We start from the raw sequence: 23,913 nt of genomic DNA on the forward strand, positions 1-23,913 counted from the left end.
GTACTTTTTTTACTGTTAGTTGTAAAAACTGACGATACACAAAATTCTGGCAAAACTACATTATCCCACTCAATGAATCCAAAAATAGTGTTCCTCTTTTCTTTTCCGTCTCTTTTATTTTATTTTTTTTGGAATTGGAGTATTTCTTTTAAAAGGGGCATAAGTTATTGGAGTTACATACTTACAAATGGTGACAACTGAACTGTTTTCAGTAAAATTCATAAAAAAGAAAATAATTTTAAAATAGGTGACACAACATTTGCAGGAAATTTTGCACTCACAACAGATACGTTGTCTGACAAGTGATTCCTCTAGAACTGATTATTAATTTTGAACACTACTATATTTTCAAATTACAGCTAGTATTTAAACACCACTGCTCACTGACTGTATGCTTTGTATATCGTTGACATGTCTTGGTCTCCATAACCCATGGACTTTGCTTTCTTGTACATCTGCAGAAGTATTAAAGAGATGCATGCAAAATTGGTAAATACAAACAATTCTTGAAAAAAATTCAAATCTCTGACATTTTGAGTGAAGACTATTAACGGTAATAGTATGGTACAGATAAGGCAATAAAAGACAATGAACACTTAAAAGTTGTATTACTTAAACAATTTTACAACATTGCAATATTTCACCAGCTAAGTTCACCTGTGCTCTTTGAAAGTTATTAGTAGTCACTGTTGAAAAATGATATGCTACATAACTCAATGAGTGGTATACTTCTATTTATGCATTCATATCTAGTGAAATAAGGAAGAGCCTAACATTCATGGCCACACACAGCCCAAGACACAGACACATACACATAGAGACATAGAAACATATACTAACGCTCAATTACACTGTCACACACACACATACATACATACGTACGTATGTATGTACGTACGTACATACGTATATACATACATACATACATACATACATACATACATACATACATACATACATAAACGTACACACACACCCACATACATACATACATACATACATACATACATACATAGTATTATACACACACACACACACACACACACACACACACACACACACACATACATACATACAATAGACAGACAGACGTCCAATTGTATGTAACTGTACTCATGTCAAATTGTTTGTATATCTATATGTACGTATGTACGTACTTACATAAACACACTTGCTCTCACACAAACACGTTCTCACCTCATTTACAGCTGCAGCAACTGGTAACTGTTGTGAGTATTCATCACCCATAGCTAAGGCCAATCTCATGTCTTTTTGTGCATTCTTGAGGCAGGAAGTGACAGGGTAGTCATCATCTAACATAGCTGTCAATAGTACATACAAACAAAAGTTAGAACGAGAATGAACCATTTTTATCTTCAAAATCCGAAAATAACCAGATGAATATTAAGTCAAATTTTCAATATTGTTACAAAATATTTTTGTTTTGTTTTATCCTTTAACACACAGCAGGGTATATAGAGGGCATTGTGGGTAATCTATGCAAATGCAGGAAATTCAAACTGCTATACACAGCATTGTCACAGGGTCTTTGTAGAGGTGATGTACCTGATCTTGTCATTTCTGAATCTATACACTTTGACTAGTCAAAATGACGTTATTGTGTGTTTTACTGTTAAATTTCAAGTTCAACTCTAACGCAATCAATAACATTGATTTTACCTATTGTTTTCAGAACACAGAATTCAGTACTTATTGGACTTGTTATATGTCATTTAGTTACAATAACGTCAGGTCAATACCCATATTTTATAGTGTCATATCAGCCCCCATACTTTGTTTCACAGATTGGGTGCACTATGGTTGAGTTTGTTTTGGGTTATTAGTCTGTGGAAAGGGTTTGGCTAGGTCGCATGGGTTGAACTGGGCCAGGAATGGGATTGGATTGGATTGGATAGGTTGGGTTGGGTTGGGTTGGGTTGGGTTGGGTTGGGTTGGGGTGGGGTGGGGTGGGTCGAGTTGAAGTGAAGTGAATTTAGGTGGTGTGGGAATGGGTTGAATTGGATTGTCTACAGTTGGATTGGATTGGGTGGGTTGAGTTAGGTAGGGTTGGGTTGGGTTTGGTTTAGTGAGTTGAATAGAGTTGGGTTGGGTTGATGACATACTTAATTTGACATAAGCCTTACCTTTTCCTTTACTTTTCACCATGGGATCTAGAATTAGACCTGTCGTCAATATATTGAGCATAACTCCACAATCCAGACCTGCTTTGTCTGCTAATGACATACTTTCTGATAACGATGCCATGACTGAACCAAATAACAGATTCATGGCTATTTTCATTTGAATTGCTGTACCAACTTCACCTGCAAACAAAAACAGAAGTAAGCAATTAAAGTATTTATTTTTTTCATTTTTGGTATGTTAACTCATTAAATTCTTACCACATCAGTGAGGGTTTGAAACCAATCCACTCACTGATGGCTAGGTTTAATCAAATTAATCAGATCTGGATGTAAGAAGGGTCTTGTTCAGTTTTATCCAACCAAACAATGCAGCTTTTCCTCAGATACTCCCGTTTTCTCCTCCTTTAACCCTTAGTGCTGCACCACAAATGGAGACCATATTTAATACATGTGTCCATATTTATATTTGCATGGATAAATAAAGTAATCATATGACTTACCTAGGTGGATAAATTTCTTAGACATGGCATTGAAACACGATTCACAGTCTTCAAATAAAGATTTGTCCCCTGCAGTTAATATGATAAGTGTTCCATCAATGGCTTGTTTCTTGCTACCCAGTACTGGTGCTTCTAAGTATCGACCACCTCGGGCTGTCACAGCCTGAAAATTGTAAGAACAGATACAAAGTGAACACCTGTTGTAAGGTTTTAACAATAGTAATATACTAGTCACTAGTCTAGTGCTGAGTGGAAATAATGTAGACAAAAGGCTGAGGACAAAGCACTCTGAATGGAAATGTTTTGAGAGAAAAAATGATGGCTTGGCACGTGGACATGTGGCTACATTTAGCACATTAGTGCAATGATCTTATCCAAAATCTACACAGATTTCACAGTAACTAATATAGAGGTGTGCACCAAATTTTGCTATGATCAGCCCAGTTGCTTTTGAGTTTTATTAGCGACTACCAATAATCAACATTCCTAACCACTAGTACTGTAATCCTTTTTTTTTATGAGCACCTGAAGTCACTGCTCCGTGAATGAAAATTTTAGCACTCACTTTGTCAAATTTGGGTGCCCTCTTGTGATGCTTACCTGTGAAATGGTCAAAACTTTGATGACCAGAAAATGGCATATCACATCAATATCCATTGATAATGTACTTAGTATAGTATATCAACATGTCACAATAATAGTTTTAGTTTCTATCTGTTACCATGCCAACAGTCTATCTGACAATGTATTAGTTCCTATGTTACCATGCCAACAGTCTATCTGACAATGTATTAGTTTCTATGTTACCATGCCAACAGCCTATCTGTCAATGTACTGTTAATGATTACATGACTTTCTGCTTACCTCAGATATATCTCTACTTGTCTCAGCATCCACTGTTGATGTACAGATAAACCCTTTCCCTGGTCTGATGCCCTCAAGTACACCTGCCAGACCAAACACAACCTAGGGAATACACGACAACACAAAATAAACAGATCTGTTCATTCTGTAACTTTGACTGCAGAGAACTGTAGGATTCAATTGTTGAGATAATCAGTGAAATAATACATGGTAGTTGTAAATAAAACAAATGCTATTGACTCTCTTAGTCAATTATACAAGTCAAAATTTAGAACAGACACAATATAGTATAGTATAAACAGATTAGTTTGCACTGAAGTTTCCTCTACAGGTGAAACAGGACAAATTTGAAGACAGTTTTTTACCTTCAGCATTACATTTTCATCACTAACTTTTAATATTCATTTATGAGTTGTACACTGGCTAGCTTGTTGAATTTGTATTGGCTAGAACTAGTAGATGGTACTTAGCTAACAAATCTGACATTGTTTTCCTTGCAATTCTACAATACTAGCTTCACCGTTAGTAATTCAATTCATGCATAGTCTTTGTTTCCACAAGGCAAAAGTGTTCTGTTTTATTTGATCCACGCCGAAAATAAAGCTTGCCAGATACTCACATCTCTGATTGCCTCTGGGTCTGAAACACAACAGAATGTGATATCTGACATCTGGACAACTTCTGCTGCACTCAATGCTTTGGTTGCTCCCTGTGATACCATATTGTTACTCTGAAATATAAACCAATGCAGCTATTATGTAGTAGGTACCAAAACAAAATGGGGTGCAAAAATCTCAATGGTGGACTCAGAAACAAGTCAATCGGTATAAATCAAGAAGAGCTGTGGGACAACATCAGGGACGGGGAGCAACTTATTCAACAATAATTGATGTGGTCATATCATTATCATATCATGAAAGCTATCCACAGTATAATGTCAGCTTAGCACCAACAACTTTTTACAACTGTGCTGTGTTTCTGCTGGTGAATGAAAACAAACAACGTTAATTTACAAGTATGTTTATCAGAACTGAAAAATGTTTCCATGTCAAGAAAAATGGGCCTTTTGAACTCAGCAAGTACCTGATAAAAACCTCTGTACATCCAAAGCAAGTCAGCTGACACAACAATCAACTGTTGGCAACTGATTGGCTGAGGAGGCAGTGTTGGCAATGACCTCTATATTTAAAAATCAAAGGGGATTTACTTTACCAAGGTGTAGTTTTGAACAGCCAATCAGCGACCAGCTGACTATTCAAAATACATGTAGCTAGATACACTGATACAGGATCATGGCTCGGTGTCCCACCTTGTGTGTTTATAGATACAGGTAGGGCAAATATATTCAAGTCACAAACTTCATTATATTTTAATTATGTAGACATGGAAAACAACAAGAAATAGTACATGTTCCAGTACTCTTAGATTAGTTGTTGTACAAAGCTATTAGTAACACATACCTTTTCTTCTGTCCTATTCCATACTGTCACTGTGTGTCTTGAGGTAAGAAGTGTTGCTGCCATGCCCATACCCATAGTACCCAGACCTATTACTCCAACCCTATACAAAACAGTGTAAACATAGACATTAGACTATCTCACCAGTCCTCAGGAGCATCGCTATGAGCTGTTTTGTACATACATGTACCAATATCCACTGAATATTTGTACTAGAATATCCTTGTACTGTGGGCCTTCATCGACTACATAGGGCTAATCATTTGTTGACATGTTACTGCAACTCTGTGTTATTGCGATGCATCGCAGTAACACGTCAACAAAATGATTAACCCTATGTAGTCGATGAGGGCCCACAGTACAATTATGCAGTAGATATCAGTACATACAAAACTGCCCATTTAGCAATGAAATGCTCTGAGGACTGTGAGAGAGGCTACATAGACATATGCAGTAACATGGTACCATCAAAATTGTAACTACAAATAAGCTATTTGCTAGGGGCCTTACTCATCAAAGTTAGCAAATATAAATAAGATACTGCCAGGGGGGTTACTGCTAATGACTACATACTAAATCAAACACATTTAATACTTGTGTTCTCCCCAGAGCCATTTCTCAGACTGGTAGCCACAATATTGTACTTATCTGAAAACATAACAACAAACTAAATTATCATGTATATTAGCTGCCATACTGTGGAAAATTCCTGTGGAGAACACTTGTTAGACTATAGAGGGAGCTGTTACTGAGATGGAGAATGCATCATGATGTGTGGTTTTTACTTTAATTTTTTCTGTTATATTTTGAACCTGACCACTATAACTCCTGCTTTTTGGCAAATTTTCTGACATGCCTAATTCTCTCTGTCACACGCATGTCATATGTAACCGACTTATAAGCACAACTACGCATGCATAGTAGTTAGTTGCTATGGTTATAGACTACAAGACATGGCAAACGACACAGGGAAACACATACATGTATATTGTGCGGGGTAACTTACGGCACATTTTTCACCTCAGCAAGCGAGAAAGCTTCCCAAATTGTTGGTCTTCTGTAAAACGAATACGAAGGCCATTGGTAAATGATTTTAGCTTCATACAACTGCTTCAGAATATGGAATTTCCAGTTATGTGTGTTCTGTGTTTCTCATGTCATGGCCAAATTATCAGTTTGCTGTGTTCCCATATCTCTTTGTCAATTGAAATTTCACCTGTTTTGCTATAAATCAGTTTTAACACACTGTTATAATTTAGACTTTTGGAAAACAAATTTGGATGTTGAATCTGCAGTGTGTCACCACAAACACACTTCAACAATTTGTTACATTTACCATATACAATAGATGCCAAACTTGTATTTCATTTTGGTGAGTTAAACAATGTAACATTTCTGAAGGAAGTGTGAATTTATAATTTAGCCAGCCAATGTCATGTGGTCAAAATTCACACCTATTCTCTCACTAACATACCAATAATGCAAATCATTGATAATCAGGAGAAGCCAATTTCAGTGCAAAAAGCCATGCATATGCTAAGTAGGATTGCCTAAAAAGAGGGTGCATTCTCCATCTCAATACAACCTTCCCTGGGCCACCAAAGTTCTGGCTTGTCATTAAACAATGACAATGAAGTAAAAGGATTAGTTAAATTTGTACAGATATTTGGTTATTGCTGGTTATGATTAGTTATGTTTGTACTGATACTGTGATAGTAGGTTATCGCTGGTTATGATTAGTTATGTTTGTACAGATACATGTAGTAGGTTATTGCTGGTTATGATAAGTTATGTTTGTACATATATTTGGTTATTGCTGGTTATGATTAGATATGTTTGTACAGATAGTAGGTTATTGTTGGTTATGATTAGTTATGTTTGTACAGATAGTAGGTTGTTGCTGGTTATGATTAGTTATGTTTGCACAGATAATAGGTTATTGTTGCTTATGATTAGTTATGTTTGTACAGATAGTAGGTTATTGCTGGTTATGATTAGTTATGTTTGCACAGATAATAGGTTATTGATGGTTATGATTAGTTATGTTTGTACAGATAGTAGGTTACTGATGGTTATGATTAGTTATGTTTGTACAGATAGTAGGTTATTGCTGGTTATGATTAGTAATGTTTGTACAGATAGTAGGTTATTGCTGTTATGATTAGTTATGTTTGTACAGATAGTAGGTTACTGATGGTTATGATTAGTTATGTTTGTACAGATAGTAGGTTATTGATGGTTATTGCTGGTTATGATTAGTAATGTTTGTACAGATAGTAGGTTACTGATGGTTATGATTAGTTATGTTTGTACAGATAGTAGGTTATTGCTGGTTATGATTAGTAATGTTTGTACAGATAGTAGGTTATTGCTGTTATGATTAGTAATACATTAACACTAACTGTAGCCTGGACTCTAGTAGCCTAGCATCATGTTGTGTGGGATTTTGCCTATCATTTCTCTCACTATGCCTTGCATTTCTCTAACTTTTTTACTTTAATGAAAACCCTAATAAGAATTTGTATCGGATTTCTGGCTGAAGTTTTAATTTTACCTGTTGTATGATGTAAACATGATTACCATATTCAATGATCACATCATCTCTGCATGAAATGGTAATCTAATTTTAGGTGTGGATATACAGTTACGGAAATGCTATGTGTAGAAGAGAGATGATAATCAAAATCTCCACATGACTTGATTTTAGGCTACACTAACTAAATATATACTACTGTCTTTAGTTCAAAGGCATTATCAATTGATAACATTACTACACATGGTGTATCACAATGTTCTCCCTAGAACTTAGTCTAGCTGCTAGACCCCTTCTAGTATTCTGCTTACTCTAACAGCAGTCAAAGGTCACCACTGAGGGTACTAGCTGTGCCCAGACAGAGGTACTCATTACCTTTGTTTGAGCTTTATTTAGCAATGCCCAAAGTGCAGAACCAAGGTCATACTACAATACTACCTAGAACTAACGCCACAAGTGGACTAGCAGATAGCTGAGAGTCAAGTTGTGTGTGGATTATGACTATCACCTCTTCCCATCAGTGACTATGTTATCAGTTGGAGACCAAGAAAGAAGAATCGTTGATCTGGCGGATATTTTTATACAATTTACTTAAAAAATGATGTGATTGGAACATTTTAAAGACAGCTGGGCATCCTTGTTACATTGTTCTGGGAGAACTCTGTGGCATATGTGAACTCTATGTATACTGTCTCAATATACACCTGTCAGCAACTTCAGTCACAGTTTTTATTTTCAGTCTTTCAAACATAACACTGACAGCATCAGACTAACCAGCCCAAGCAGTACATTACAAATATCCATGCAAACACAAACAGCCTTTGGATTTTTAAACTTGCTGCAACATTGATAAGGTAAAACCTATCTCATTAAGTTATGAATACATACTTAGCATATTAAAACGAAAATTGTTAATAAAATCATAGAACAGGAATCTTCCATTTTACAAATCAATTTGATACATGCAAACATAGCAGGTTCTGAGGTTGGCTGAAGAGAAGATGCCTTGGGTTGGGTTGGGTGGAGATAGATGGGGTATTGGTTTGGAGTGGGGATTGATGTGGCACTGAGTTCTATACAATCATTACATGTAGAAGGTTAAAGCTATTGCCTTGACTTACTATGACACTGTTACAATTCAAAAGTAGTATTTTCACTCTGTGTTACAGAATAAACGAGCAAATGAAATTAGTTGTTTGTTATTCTGTAAATCAATATACACTGTTACCTTCCTATTGTTGGACTGATTCTATCTTTAGTTGTCGCTTCTGACATTGTCTCTGTTTGTGTGGTTTCCTGAGATGTGATGTGGTTTACTTGAGTTCTGGGTTTCTTATTGGCTGGAGCTGTGCTGCTGCTGTCACTACTTCTACGTGGAGGTACTGCTGCTGCCTGTCAAGACATATTTGACAATATTATTACCTATGTACCAGTGATTATTTGTATTCATACAAGAAATATATGCACTGCAGTGCAATACCTAAAATATTATTGTATGCCTTCATGCAGGTGAGAACACAAACTTTCCATGTATTCAAAATCATGTTGGCACATTTTATTTAAATGAAATCAGCTGTGTGTAACAAGCATGTACACTAATAAAAGAACCCAATAACGAGTGAGTGCCAGTGTGGGTACCAAGGTTATGTGTATTCATAGTTGCGTTGTTGTCTGTTGCACTTGATATATAACTAATGAGTACTTGTGTAATGAAGGATTGAATGGGACACAAATAAGGAATAAACTTGATATATATGGATATACATGAGAAATAAACTTGAAATGGACACGCACACACACACACACACACACACACACACACACACACACACACACACAAAAAAAAAAAAACTTGAACTGGACACATGTGAGAAATAAACTTGAATGACACATGTGAGAAATAAACTTGAAATGGACTTGAATTAGACAAACCATAGATCCTCCAAGTGTGGAGGGTCTATGGACAAACAAATACTAGATAAACTTGAAACTGACATACACATAAAGATACACTGCATGTATGTATAGATACACTGGATACTGGAAATCGGTGTGAAAAGGAGGGGGAGTTTATGCAGATTTATAATGGTTATTTATCCCAATGTCACAAAGAAACAGCTGTCCAGCAGTGTCATGCTAATAACTATATAACTACCACTTCATCACTAACATCCATCATACAAAAGTGTAGGGTCTATGCTTCCATGGTACAGGTGACACTAAACTAGATTGTAAGGCACTTCACACCTTTTTTTTCAATGAAAAGAAAGACCAAACAATCCAGGCAACATGTCACCTTTTCTTTGTTTTCAACAAAATACAAGGAATCCACTGTGATGAATACTATTATACCATAGACTGGCATGTCTCCAACATCTATAGTATGATTATATACTGGTAGCATGAATAACATAGGGGTACACTGTACTAGTATTACTGTAAAGCTACAAGTCATGGGGTTCTTTCACATACAGTACCTGTATGTCTATGATCTTTTCAGGTTTTAAAAAAAAAAAAATCAACTTGAGAATAATAAGGTTGAAGACCTTAAAATTCATTCAAATCAAGACTTGACAAGCACTGAAAGATTGCACAATTTCTGTACAACCACTCCACTGGAAAATACACATTGGAATAAGATGTCAGAAAAACCTTGTAACTTTGTACTAGTCATTGACCTCCATCTATATTATAGTATAGATCAGCCGCAGCAGCAGCAGCAGTGGTGGTGGTGGTGGTGGTGATGGTGATGGTGATGGTGATGAGGTCCCCTCCATTGTCTGAGTTCAAGGGTTATGATTGGCTCCCCTCCATTGTCCATGGTATTGTAAATGTCTGCTTCAATAAGTTCCTGTCTACTCAAGTTCCACATTACATAATGTAGATTTCATTACTTACATATAATTACGTAACTTTTGTACCAGATTTCCCCAAACTATTACTTTTGTTCTCATTAAGTGATTACACAAACCACTGATATCTAAGGACCTGACAGTGTGGACCACACATCAAACATTCTAGGTCTGACAGTGTGTGGACCACATGTAATACATTCTAGATCTGACAGTGTGTGGGCCACATGTAATACATTCTAGATCTGACACAGTGTGGGCCACATGTAAAGCATTCTAGATCTGACACAGTGTGGGCCACATGTAAAACATTCTAGATCTGACACAGTGTGGGCCACATGTAAAACATTCTAGATCTGATACAGTGTGGGCCACATGTAAAACATTCTAGATCTGACACAGTGTGTACCACATGTAAAACATTCTAGATCGGACACCACATGTTAAGCATTCTAGATCTGACACAGTGTGGACTACACATCAAACATTCCAGATCGGATACAGGGTGGACCACATGCAAAACATGCTTTGGTCATTCATATTTTCCCTGGTTGAACGAAGAACAATATTGGGGGATATCCGAATAACATCTAATTGTATATTACTTACTCTTACCCTTTTAAGAGCTGTTGTTGATCTATTTGATGCTGTACTCTGTGGGGGAGAAGGACTGCTTGTTTTCTCTGGTTTGTCCTGTTAGTAGTAAGAATGAGATAATCACAATTTAAAGTTGCACTAGCTGTTTTTCAATCACACAACCAACAATATATTCACTGAAAATTGTTGAAATACCAATAATCAGACATTGTACATGTTAATTAGATGTCCATTTTATCTATAAGTAGTACAGCAACAGGTTGCAATCATGATTCACTGGGGCAGTGATTTTGGGTGCGGACCCAAAAAAACAATTTGTTTGGCTATATTGCACCATACTATGTGTACAGCTACACAAATGTTTATAAATAAGTCAATTATTATATCTAACTACACAGTTTCAAAAACAATGTTCCAGTTGTAGCTAGTGCAGCTTGATTACTTTATTCACATATATACAAATGGATAGATGGATTCAGTTATACTTTGATGAGGAGCTCACTGTTCACCTCGCTTCAGTTGAGCATTGTCAGTAGTACATTTAGCAATGGTGTCTCCTGAAGTGAACTGGTTGAATGAATACATGAAATGCCCCCTCACAATATGGAAAGATGACAGTATTCAAACACACTACTAAATAATAATAGTAAAAACATTCCCAAATGGATATCTCATAGAACACTCACCGAAGGTCTGCCAAGAATTCTGGAATAATCCTTTTTGGGTCTTGCTTTTGGAAAAATATCTTCATCAGGGATTTGTGGTGTTAATCTCTGTGTGCTTATAATCTGAACAAAAGAAATATACGATGTATTGTAATATACTATGTCAGTGCATAGGGAACTTGCAATCCAGACTGCGCATGCTCAGATGCAAAGGACTATGGGATTTAATATCAGTAGTAATCATAAACCTAATCTGGAGCTATCAATAGAATAAATCTCCTACAATGGTAAGAATGACCATGACTAGATTATTTATGGTTACAGATAATGTAACAAGGTTGTTTACATTACTGATTGATTCATATATATCATCACATTTCCCAGGATATTCAAGATGGCGGGTTTGCAAGTTCCCTATTGAACAACTTGATGACCTCTTAGATGTTAATCAGACTACCGTATGCCTCAACATCAATCAAGTCATCTACTCACCTTTGACCTATTCTTGACCACTTCTTCGATGGCTTCTAGTGCTCGTTGAAATCTCACACCTTTGGCTGCTTTTGACAATTGTCCTCTGTACACCAAATATGGCTTCAGATTTTCATCTTTAACCCAAGCACTGGAAGTAACAAAACAATATGATCAACAACAACAACATTTATCAACTCAGAGTTCAAAATAAGAACTTAGCTAAAAATAGGGATTGTTTCAGACTTTCTTTCTTCCAGTGTATTACTATGTTGGTATGTGATGCACATTTCAATTAATAAAGTAGGCAACCCATTTCATTTCCTTGTTTCTCATGATCTGACCCAGTATTTAGTCTGAAAGGTCCAGTCACTGGTCCATTTATGTAACCACCCACTATTACATAGGCAGAAACAACAACTGGATCTTTCAGGCTAACCTAGCGTGCTGCCCATGACTTACCCAAGCACCACTTTTACATATGAATTGAATGTGTTTTATTATGCAAGTTTTTGTGTGTGTGTTCCTACATTGCAAGCAGGTTATTTGACATGCTTACAAGGCACTGGTGAGACCACTGCAATAAGCCATTTTTTTCGTCTCAGAGCAGATCTCACAAGATCCCGCGTTAGCCATTGTATCCATAACAACCACTTCAGGGTGGTCAAGCTGAAAGTGTCAAATGCTTAGCAACACTATTGTTCTCAACATCATCGCACATGACCACAGTGAAAGCTTGACCACGATCACATGTTTGACAACCATTGTTGCTAGGCATATTGCATATCTCGCCAGATCTGCAACAAGACATAAAATCCCCTATTGATCTTATATTTTTTTCAATAAAGTAAAGTAATCGATGTCCTTTACTGCAGGATTAGTGTAAACACCACATCAATGCTGGTAAGATGGCAACCCCACAAATTTCTGTTCATTGCTGAAGTTTAGGACTTTAATAAAATAAAATATGGTTCATAGTTTTGATCTGACTTTAAATTGTCATTTTGAAGTTATTCAGAATGTTAACAGTACAATTATGAAATGAAAGTATCACCAACAACATGTACACATGCACTCAAAAATATCTAAAGTTCATGAAAATGCCTTTATTTCCTGGAGTCGTGTGCCCCTTTAAAATAAAGATTTTAATCACAAATCAAAACAACACCATATGTAAGTCTCAAAAATATTAGTTCAATTATATTTACAAGTCCACAAATGCAAAAAATGTGATGAAAACTTTACCGTAGTCCATACATATCAACAATTCTTCAAAGTTAGTGTGTGTGTGTGTGTGTGTTTGAGTTTGTGTGTGTGTGTGTGTGTGTGTGTGTGTGTGTGTGTGTGTGTGTGTGTGTGTGTGTGTGTGTGCATGCATGCAAGCTTGTGTGTGTGGTAGGGAAATAAAATCAACAACACCATAATAATGTGATACTTACTGGTCTTCTGTGCCATAAAAGAAAATAAAATGAACAGGTTTCTTGCCAGTTGGCTTCTTAACATTCTTCATTGGCCTTACAATCTGAAAGAGGAAACAGCACAGACATGATTTTAGTGTAACAATGTTGTAATTACAGATAATGACTAGGAAAACAAACCTCATCATAGAAGACATAGTCCTGTAGATCAAAGGGTGCAACCCACTACTCTATAAAGGCCTTAAGAAAATCCTGTAAACAAAGCATGGAACCCACTACTCTATACATGGCTGGGGAGTACCCAGTAAAAGAAGGGGCAACCCACTACTCCATAGATGCCTGTGAAGAAATTTGTAAACAAAGGATGGAACCAACTACTCTATACACGGCTGGGGAGTACCCAGTAAATAGAAGGTGCAACCCACTACTCCATAGAGGCCTGTGAAGAAATTTGTAAACAAAGGATGGAACCCACTCCTCTATACATGGCTGGGGAGAACCCAGTATATTGAAGGGGAAACCCACTACTCCAAAGAGGCCTGTGAAGAAATTTGTAAACAAAGGATGGAACCCACTCCTCTATACATGGCTGGGGAGAACCCAGTATATTGAAGGGGCAACTCACTACTCAGTCTCTATAAAGGCCTAGGGAAAACCCTGATTAATAGTAATCTTAGTTATCAAGTGTCAACAGTGATGACTCACTTCTTGGCCAAGCAAGAGTCTGGGGCATCACAGAGGGAATTTGTATAAGGAGGAACATGGCCACTGTCAAGATCTGTGACATTTGCTGATTGGAAGTAAATGGTTCTGAATTTTCATTTTCATCAACTCTGTATATCACGGTATAAACTTTTTGAAAAATGTATTTGTCAAGAGATTACCAAAGTACTCTAAGCAAGAGTTGCTATCATGTGATTTTACTGTACAGAGATCATATTGTGGGTCAGCTTCTGTTGAAGAGGGAGAGTCTGGGTAACCAAGACTACTTTAGTACTAGTTGGTGCAATCACAGGATGGTAAATTTGGAACCCACTACTCTCTAAAGCCAGACATTACAATGCATTACAGAAACCAAGTCACTAAAGCCAGACATTACAATGAGTTACAGAAATCAAGTCACTAAAGCCAGACATTACAGTTACAGAAACCAAGTCACTAAAACAAGACATTATGTAGAGTTACTGGGGCTAAAATGTGAAAGTAGGTCAAATCTCCTGGAGCTCCAAAAAATGAATGATAATATTCTTGTCAATGCAATGGTTTTATATAACTGTTACTACATTTTCCCTCTCATACCAGAAGAAAATGTGTTGCTCATGACGGAAATCCTGTCATTACCGCCTGTCCCAATCTCTCTGTATTAAACACTGGAGAGTTTTTACTAATAGGGTCTGCAGCTGTCTGAATGGGCATAATTAGCATACAGCACTTTACCATTGTGAGATCAGCTTCTTGTTTATTTATCAAACTGAACAAAAGCTACACAAATAGGCTAGAATGACCCATAACACGTACTAGTCTAACAATTTGATGCTTATAAAATATAATTTTTTAATAGGAAATCCCATTTTTGGTTTCAATGATGAACGATATAATCTCCTTAGGTTCACATAATTTGAGTTAATTAGATTTAAGTGTGGTATCATTGAAGGTTAAACTCTACAACAGGATCCCCGGACCCGAAGCAGTACAATGTACTACAAAATAACATTACAAATGGTCAGGAGAGCGACTCAAACAATATTCAAAGATCTGTTCAGGTTTAGACAAAACAGTGCTAATGGGGGTGTTGGCTCGTGTCAAACGTTCACCAGGAGAGGTAATTTTAAACACATGACTGGAGGGAAGTAGATTTGACACTGACAGCATAACGTTTTTTCCCATTGTTTTGCAAATTAAGCGTCTGTTGATAATAACGTACGCTGTCCTTATATAGAATGATCGTAGAATGAAGGCTACGTGGGGGTCATGCTATTTACAGCCATCCTAAACAATACTATAGTGGTCAATGCTGTCTGTCTTACATTGAACACTACCAATATTCAACTAAGTTAATGTAAACATCTGAAAAAACAACAGAACGAGCAGCGATGCCCATCACGTAAAACTCTATGTTGTTGTCCGACTTACCTTGCCTGGCCACGCTGGAAAACTGCTTAATTTCGCCCTGCAATTCAAAAGATGGATATTTAGTTGGAAGCAGAGGTAACTGAAATATCCCCCATGGGTGAGAACAACATATTGGGACCAGTAGACAGTGCAAATTACGATGTTACTTACCATACTAAATCACCCACGTTGAACTTGGCCGCCATTTTGGACGCCGGGTGTTGCGCCCTCACGCTTTAGCTTACGTCATATGGACGCAACTATTTGACAGATAGGGATCAATGATTACGTTAGCGTACATCATTTGCTAGCGCGCTGCATATATGTAACCACCACAGGGACCGGTATTATTGATTAGATTGTTGTTTTCCTGAGTAAAATGTCACACGAATCCTTCTACTGCAAATGCATCAATGTACGCTCTACACTATAAGATACTCTCCATAGAGGTTGGGGAAATAAATGTATATTCAAGTCAAAACTTTTTTTTTTATATTTAGCCTGTAGACAAGGAAAACAATATTTTAAGAAATACTAGTATTACTACTCACCCCTATGATTACCACTAAAGCCCCCCCCCCCCCACTGCACACCAAGTACCACAAACTTAAAATACATATTTTGTTTAATGCACAAAAATAGTTTTGTTTCATAATTTTCTTGTCAGATTTACATGTATAGTGTAGAAAATCAACTTGTACATTTGTACACTAGGATTCCTCTTAATTATTTGTAAATATTTGTCAATTATGACAGGGGTGCTTTAAGCTTTGGGAGAAATGGGGGGGGGGGGGTTGAAAAAATTGGAGATTAGATTGAGAGTGAGTTAGGTAAAAAATGGGGCTTTGAATTTGTTTTATGTGTGTCCTACATATTATTACATTTACTTTTATTATCCCTCAAAGGGAAATACTACTACAGTACATGAGTAGTTGTTTACCTTGTACGTTTGCAAAATATGATGTACTTTAGCCTCAACACTATCCACTTCATTTACCCTATCACATGAAGCAGTTATTAATTCCTACATGTCCTTTTTTAAAAAAGAAGAAAAGGTGCTCACTGTGGGGAGGGACACCCCCTCACACCATGCCTTCCCATCAGCCATCATGTTTGGATTCATGAGATTTATCCTTGCGGTATAGCTCTGGGTATATAAGCTTCCACACAGATGTGTCAGAGCACATATCTATCCAGAGCCAGTGTGTGAGTGGGTGAATGTAAAACCCATGAATCATATTAATAAAATAAAATAAAACTGCACCAATGAAGTGAATAGGCAACACACTATATTTTTGAGAAACGAAAACCATTGATAGATGGCGAGAAGTAGAGCTCACAAGTTACTGTATGTTATTTGAAAGTCTATCATAAATACATAATATAATTCTGTAAGACAACACAATTACTTTTTACAAGCCACTAGAATACCAGGTTTTGAGTTCAGTCAGTTGCAAGTGATGATTAAGTATACTTCAGTAAGTACCATTTAATATGCAGAAAAAATAACATCCAAAAAATATAATCAACTCCGTTTGTGCCTCTTTAACAAATGATAAAAGAAACAGGCAGACAAAATATTTTCATGGAAATTATTTAATTAATTATATATAAGTACATATTTGTGTTGACAATGAAACTGCATCTTGTAAACTTTACATAAACATACATTTGGAATTCCATTCTGGTTCATATTTTTTATTTCATTTTCTATTGGTTTATAATTTCTTGTTGTAAAATAACTCAAAATGTAAAAAGTCTTGTAGATTGCACTTGTTGCCATGGGCAGGCGTGGTTTTTGAATGTTTATCCATTTGCCTACCCATCCCTGTTATCTTTGCAATAAACACTATCCCTTGAATGTTTCTATGGACATGGTCTTGTTGCTAGGAAGATTTGCACAAATTTTCTGAATGTTTACCCAAATATTGTTATCTGTGCAAAACATACTGTCATTTCGATGTTGCTAAAGGCTCGGTCATGGTTGATAGGGTCAGTTGTGTGAATATTTCTTGAACAACATCTGCAGAATAACAGTTCTTGAAACATCTCCATCAAATTTCAGCCAAATCAGCCCAGTAGTTTTTGACTGAATTATATTTTTCAACAAAAATGGGAGGCTCATTAAGAACAGTGCCGTAAAACAGGCCATGGTTTGCGACGATGACACATGCCCAAACAGACCATGTCTATAATACAAATGAACCTTATAGTTCAGCTGTGCTAATAAACCACTTTTTAAAGTTGGATAACATTCACTTTTGCATCATGCAATGTATATAAAAGTTGAGAACTGAAAACAGCGTTCACTTGAGCATCTAATATTGTAAATAGGTATTCAAATGACAATGTTCATTTGTTACGGAATGTAGCACTGACCTGACATAGATTGCTCAAACTGTACTTATCATATGTATAATTGTACATAACCTTGTTTCCAAATGCAAGACTACTCATTTTAAAAGGATTACTGGAAAAAACATGATTTCTACTGATTTGACTTTCATTGGATACCTAAGTCTGATATTTCATTGTATTTCATTTTATTTAAATACCATGATACTACAATTTTATCATTGTGAAAAAGAAACTGATTTGTGAGCTGAAAGAAATTCCAAGCATTATTGAATATTTCAAGTACGGGTAATTGTACCTAAATTAGCAAACTGAAACTAGATTTGGATACCCAGTGTGCATGATCCAATGTAAATAATATTTCTTATAAGAGGTGTCATATAGCAGTATGATGTAATAAGACTTTAGTCAGTAGACAACAATCACATACATACTTCGGCATTACACTCACTCCATAACAACTGACAATTTAAGTCATATCAAAATTAATCACGATCATGCCTTAGGATTTCTAAGATGTTGAAAGTGTTCTAGCGTTATTTCAATTCCCTTATCCAGGTTAACCAAAGGTTTATAGTCTAGTTCATCCTTGGCACGTTGAGAACTATAGTAGTGGTGTGTACCAGCTAATGCTACACGCATTGGTGTAAAGCTAGGTTTGATTTCATGGATGGGTTTTAATATAAAGCATACAAGTTGTAGAAACATTGCTATAAAATAGACAAGATAGTAAGGTAGGTGAATCCATGGTGCTGGGTAGTCAAGTCCTGTCAGCATTCTAGTCATGAATGTCCAAAAATAGATGGGTTCATCATTTGTAATATTGTAAGCCTGTAAATTAACAATAAAGATATAATGTTGATGATGTGTTAGTTAACAAAGACTATACATCACTTCTGGCCAAGTTCTGATCAATGTCAACTCCATACTGATAAGGGAAAGTGTATGAAACCGATGCATTTTATCTTGTTAAATATCTGAGTTTTTATTGAACGTAGTGAATTCACAACATATCCTTTCCCCTTAATCTTAAATCACATGGCCATATGCTTAGATTATCAATCTGTATTCTTATACAGCAACTGTGCTCTTGACTATCCTATAAAATACAAGTTTCCCTGTACATATATGCAATATTTTTGATGTTTTAAAAAGTGGACTAAACTCTAATTAACATTATTGTGAATAGGAATGGATGGTTAAACTAAAATTCTGACACCAATTTGTTATCACCCACCTTGCCACAAACTGGAGAATTTTTGCCAAGATGTTCTGCTGCTTGCAAGTGACCATGGACTACATTATCAACATATGTGAAGTCTACCATATTTTTACCATTCCTGAAGTAAAATGAAATAAACACAATTCAGTTTTAATTCTAGACATGTAGAGACAGTCTAGTGTTTAAGATATAGTGCAATGAGCTGACATATGGGTATCATGTATACCCTGAAGATGACTTTTGAACATATGCCACAAAGATAAGTCAAGTGTGGACTGATTGTCACAAAATAAAACTGAAAAAATTGTCAAACTGTGTCAAATTGTGTCATAACCCTGTACACATTTTGTTTGCAAACATATGGATATAGATTTTCTGAGTTGGTTCTGATCCAAGAGAGTCTTATCATATTTGCAAATAGTCAATATGTGTGCCAGAGAACAGATGTGATTTACATTGTAAATGAAAATGATGACATTACCCAATGATGTATTTAGTTTTCCCTAATTTTGCCATTTCTACAGTTGTTGGTAACATCTGAACATCTCTGGGTCCAAAAATACCATGTGGTCTGATAGCAATGGTGAAGAAATCTTCATCTGGACTATTGGCTGCTAACACTTCCTAAAAATAATAACATGAATAAGAATGGTTACTGATATTTAGAGCTTTTCTGTCACAGATTTTAAGATGGAGTTTGATGTGAGTGTGTATACTAACCATAATTATAGTCTCTAAGAATACATGACAAAACATATGCTTGTCTCGGGCGGGGTATATAGTAATTTTTGATATGGCGAACATTTGTACTGGAATAACTACACCTATGTTGTTACTACTTGGTCCTTACTGTAAGCCATTCCATGGAAAGCATGGATATATCTTCAATTTAAATATTCGAGCTCCATTTTCTCCTGGGGAAATTTTTCACTAATCATACCCTCTGTGATACAGATGTAACAATACACTTTTGTGTACATTTTCAACTTTGAACTACTTACCTTTTCTTGTAGTATTTTGGTTTCTGTGTAATAATCCATAGGGGTTGCTGCATATGGCAGATCTTCACTGCCATTCTCAATGTCTTGCCCCTCATAAACTACACTAGCACTGCTGGTCAACACCAATCTCTAACAAATGCAGGCAAACAACGATGTTCAGATATGAGCTGATATAACTGAGATGGTCCAGTAAAACAGTTCCAATTAGAATCAAATTTTAGTATAGCTGTGAGAAACAGTTGTCTCACAGAGGTAGAGCATTTAGAAAATGTCCTGAACAAAGAATGATCCTGTGTTATCCTTAATGTAGTCCTCGATTTCAAAAATTCAACCAATAACTTAACATTTAAACTTATCACTACATCAATTGAACACATATCATATCACTTCCTGTCAAAGTAAATCATTTGAAATGATGTAACAAATCATTATTTACCTGTACACCTCCTTTCTTACATGTTGCTATGACATTCCTGGTACCAGTAACATTCACTTTGTAAAATAGCTCTCTGTAATAACAAAAATATAAAAGGAACATTTAGAAGGGAAAAAATAAAACATTGTATATTTAAAACTAACATAATATAATTACTAAATTCAAAGTATGTATAATCTTTAATTATTTTTAGTAATTTTATTATACCAAACTGAATATCACACCATTGTAATCCTCCAGACCAGACTGACATATATTTGGATAGTTTCATTCACTGTGTACAATTCTCAACAAAGATTAATTTCATCCACCAACCACCTTAGGCTTGGGGTCATGGCCTTATACCCAAATGAAGATGTCTGTCAGTCATCAAAATATTGGTATATGATATTTACTTGCACTGCTGATGGATGTAAATTGTAAATCCCTTTTGTCAAGAATTCTACACAGTGAATGAAAGTATTGTTGAGATTGAATGTAGAGATGACTCAATGATGACAAGAATGATTACTTACTTATTGTTACTGGCTGCTGCTGGAGATGCACAGTGAAATACTGCATAACTGTCTTGGACAGAGGGCAACAAGTCCTATAACAAAATAGACCCCAAAAAATAAAAAATGAACACTTTTGAAGATACATAACATCATTTTTGTCATTTCCCAATCATAATTCTGGCAACAATGAGTTTCTGAATACCCATTTTCATCAGTTCATATATCAATGATATTTACACCTGTTATGACTTCTCCAAATATATTGATTTCTCTGACCAGGTATAACAAAAGAAATTTACATATTGAAACTCTGTATACAGACCTGACTATCCAAGTTGGTGATTACTTGATGTTAAAAAGATACCCATATGTTAAAAAGTACTTTATTCAAAGGAAATGGTTCACTTAGTATATTTTTTCCCAAAATATGCAACTTTCTTTTTGATTCCTAATCGTACTTTTGGTACATATCATTCAAATGGAATTGTAACATTATGCTAGAAAAGTTAAGAAATATGGTTTATCTCAGAAGTTATTTAAATAAGGAACATCTAAACTTACAAAGTGGAGGGAATAGTGGGTAAATATTGCACAGTGTGTTTGTTCTTTTCTTCTGCAGTTCATTCATATCTAATAATCCAAGCACACCTTCTGATAAGACCACTACAATCCATAGCCCCTTGGGATTTAACTTTTACATAAAGTTTTCTGTAGCTCTGCCAAACAACTATTTTCCACACCTAGATTTTAATCCTAATCTGAAGTGGGCTTTTAATACAACTTTTTTTGCTATTGCCAGTATGATATAAAGATCAGCACTTCATTCTGTTATCCATCATGCAAGTAAATAGCGCCCTCTGGTGACAGCACTTTGGAGCTATTTTGCATATCTAGCAAGACCATTAGAAATTCAAGCCTCAGAAAGGAGAATCGTCAAGATTCAATTTTACTACACCTACTTAATTAATAAAAAGAGTGTTACAAGTATGCTGATCACCAAAGCATAGTAATTAACTCTTGAAAACAATAAAGTGCCCTGAAAACTGACAGACACTATATCAACTCATTTCACATACTTGACAAAAATAAAAACAAAATTACATTTGCATGCATCATTTTTAAAAATAAAACTTTCCTGTCACCCATAACTCTCTATCCCTATTGTATTTAAATCACCTATTCAACTTGAGACATCTTTTTAAAGAAAGATCAGTGTCTGATCTTTGCATTCTTCATTGCTAATGATTGATGAATTATCCAGTTTTTATCTGTGGATCAGTTTGTCAGGTACATTATTTATCTTTTTCATCCACTGTATTTTGTCAGGTGAGTGTATGCTTAGATGGAGATACCCCCCCCCCCCTCTTTTTTTTTTAGCATTGTAGTGCATTGCCTTTGATTTATGTCACTAAAACTGCTGGTGCTTTATGAGTTATGAGTTATTTATATATTCATTTATTTATTCACATGTCACCATTCAAATCCAAACTGCTGTTAGTATGCTTACCTCTTGGGAACAGAGATCTCCGGTGAAAAACTTGACCCTGTCATCCTCAAAGGTTTGTCTTAGATCAAAGACACTGACAGAATAGCCTTTATCCAATAGCTTTTCTACAATGTGACGTCCAAGGAATCCACAACCCCCTATCACTGTACATGTCTTACTCTGTAGATAACAACATATAAATTATATATCTCAGTACTGTAACTGTAAAATAAATTATGAAATATAATACATAACAATACATATATATCACTGCAGTAACCATCAATCTCATCTCCATTAAAACCTTTTGCAAACCCCATAAGAAATAAAAAGTAAAACGAAAAATGGTAATGTTTAGCAAAACAAAATAAAATATATAAAGGACGATGAAAAATTATTGTAAATAAAAACAAAGCAGACGCTACAATCATTACAGCTTATAAGTTATATATATTATATATTTTATCTATCTATATATATATGTGTGTATGTGTGTGCCCACATATATATATATATATATATATATATATATATACCTGCAGTAACCGTCAATCTCATCTCAAAAGTAATATATCTACAAGTAGCTCATACACTTATATATATATATATATATATATATATATATATATATATACTAGTATATATATATATATATATATATATATATATATATATATATATATATATATATATATATATATATATATATATATATATATATATATATATATATATATATATATATATATATATATATATATATATATATATATATATATATTATATGTATGTATTCCAAATCTTGACAAAGAACATAGAAAATACAGGGTGGGGGAAAAGGAAAAATATTACGGTACAACTTTACAGTCTGCTAAATGCCGGTGCTAAAATGTGAACTCCCCATGGCAACACACCCACTTATGCCTTAGCTAGCTTAGCCTGGATGCAGACCAAATAATGAAATTGTTAATGAAAAGTGACAAATATGCGTAAATAGTTTACACCAATGACCATACTTATTTCCATGAAAAAAGCCTGACGAACTTTTGAATTTAAAAAAATGAGAATTTTTTGACATGAAAAATACAAACTTACTTTTCTCTGACGAGTAGCCATGTCGAATATCGCGCGATATCCGGGCACTTACGGTAGGGCCCAAAGGTCAAAGGTAAATGTATCGAACAAATGTTTTTATTGGTTGTCACCTGCCTTCGATATATCGCTAATAAAACAATACTTCGTGAAATTTTTTGAAAGAGTGTGGATATCAATGGTATGAAATGACATAACATTGGTGTATTTT

The 23,913-nt window shown here is 35.4% G+C and overlaps 2 protein-coding genes across 2 annotated transcripts; both read right to left on the reverse strand.

The window, feature by feature from the left end:
* Positions 1-333: 333 nt before the first annotated feature.
* On the reverse strand, positions 334-15,819 carry LOC144439472 (uncharacterized). Its single transcript, XM_078128760.1, has 14 exons — positions 15,785-15,819; positions 15,635-15,671; positions 13,523-13,605; positions 12,105-12,234; positions 11,628-11,735; positions 10,966-11,043; positions 8,727-8,890; positions 4,969-5,068; positions 4,128-4,238; positions 3,509-3,610; positions 2,645-2,807; positions 2,145-2,324; positions 1,198-1,322; positions 334-455 (listed from the first exon to the last, which is right to left on the reverse strand). Exons 1-14 carry the CDS (start codon positions 15,817-15,819, stop codon positions 381-383), a joined length of 1,491 nt encoding a protein of 496 aa, XP_077984886.1. The 3' UTR covers positions 334-380.
* Positions 15,820-18,319: 2,500 nt separating this feature from the next.
* On the reverse strand, positions 18,320-23,726 carry LOC144438472 (sterol-4-alpha-carboxylate 3-dehydrogenase, decarboxylating-like). Its single transcript, XM_078127504.1, has 8 exons — positions 23,706-23,726; positions 22,632-22,790; positions 21,143-21,216; positions 20,628-20,700; positions 20,188-20,320; positions 19,672-19,810; positions 19,206-19,308; positions 18,320-18,799 (listed from the first exon to the last, which is right to left on the reverse strand). Exons 1-8 carry the CDS (start codon positions 23,724-23,726, stop codon positions 18,464-18,466), a joined length of 1,038 nt encoding a protein of 345 aa, XP_077983630.1. The 3' UTR covers positions 18,320-18,463.
* Between the last annotated feature and the right edge of the window lie 187 nt (positions 23,727-23,913).

Source organism: Glandiceps talaboti, chromosome 8 (genome assembly GCF_964340395.1).
Source record: "Glandiceps talaboti chromosome 8, keGlaTala1.1, whole genome shotgun sequence".
In the NCBI taxonomy this organism is placed as follows: Eukaryota; Metazoa; Hemichordata; class Enteropneusta; family Spengelidae; genus Glandiceps; species Glandiceps talaboti.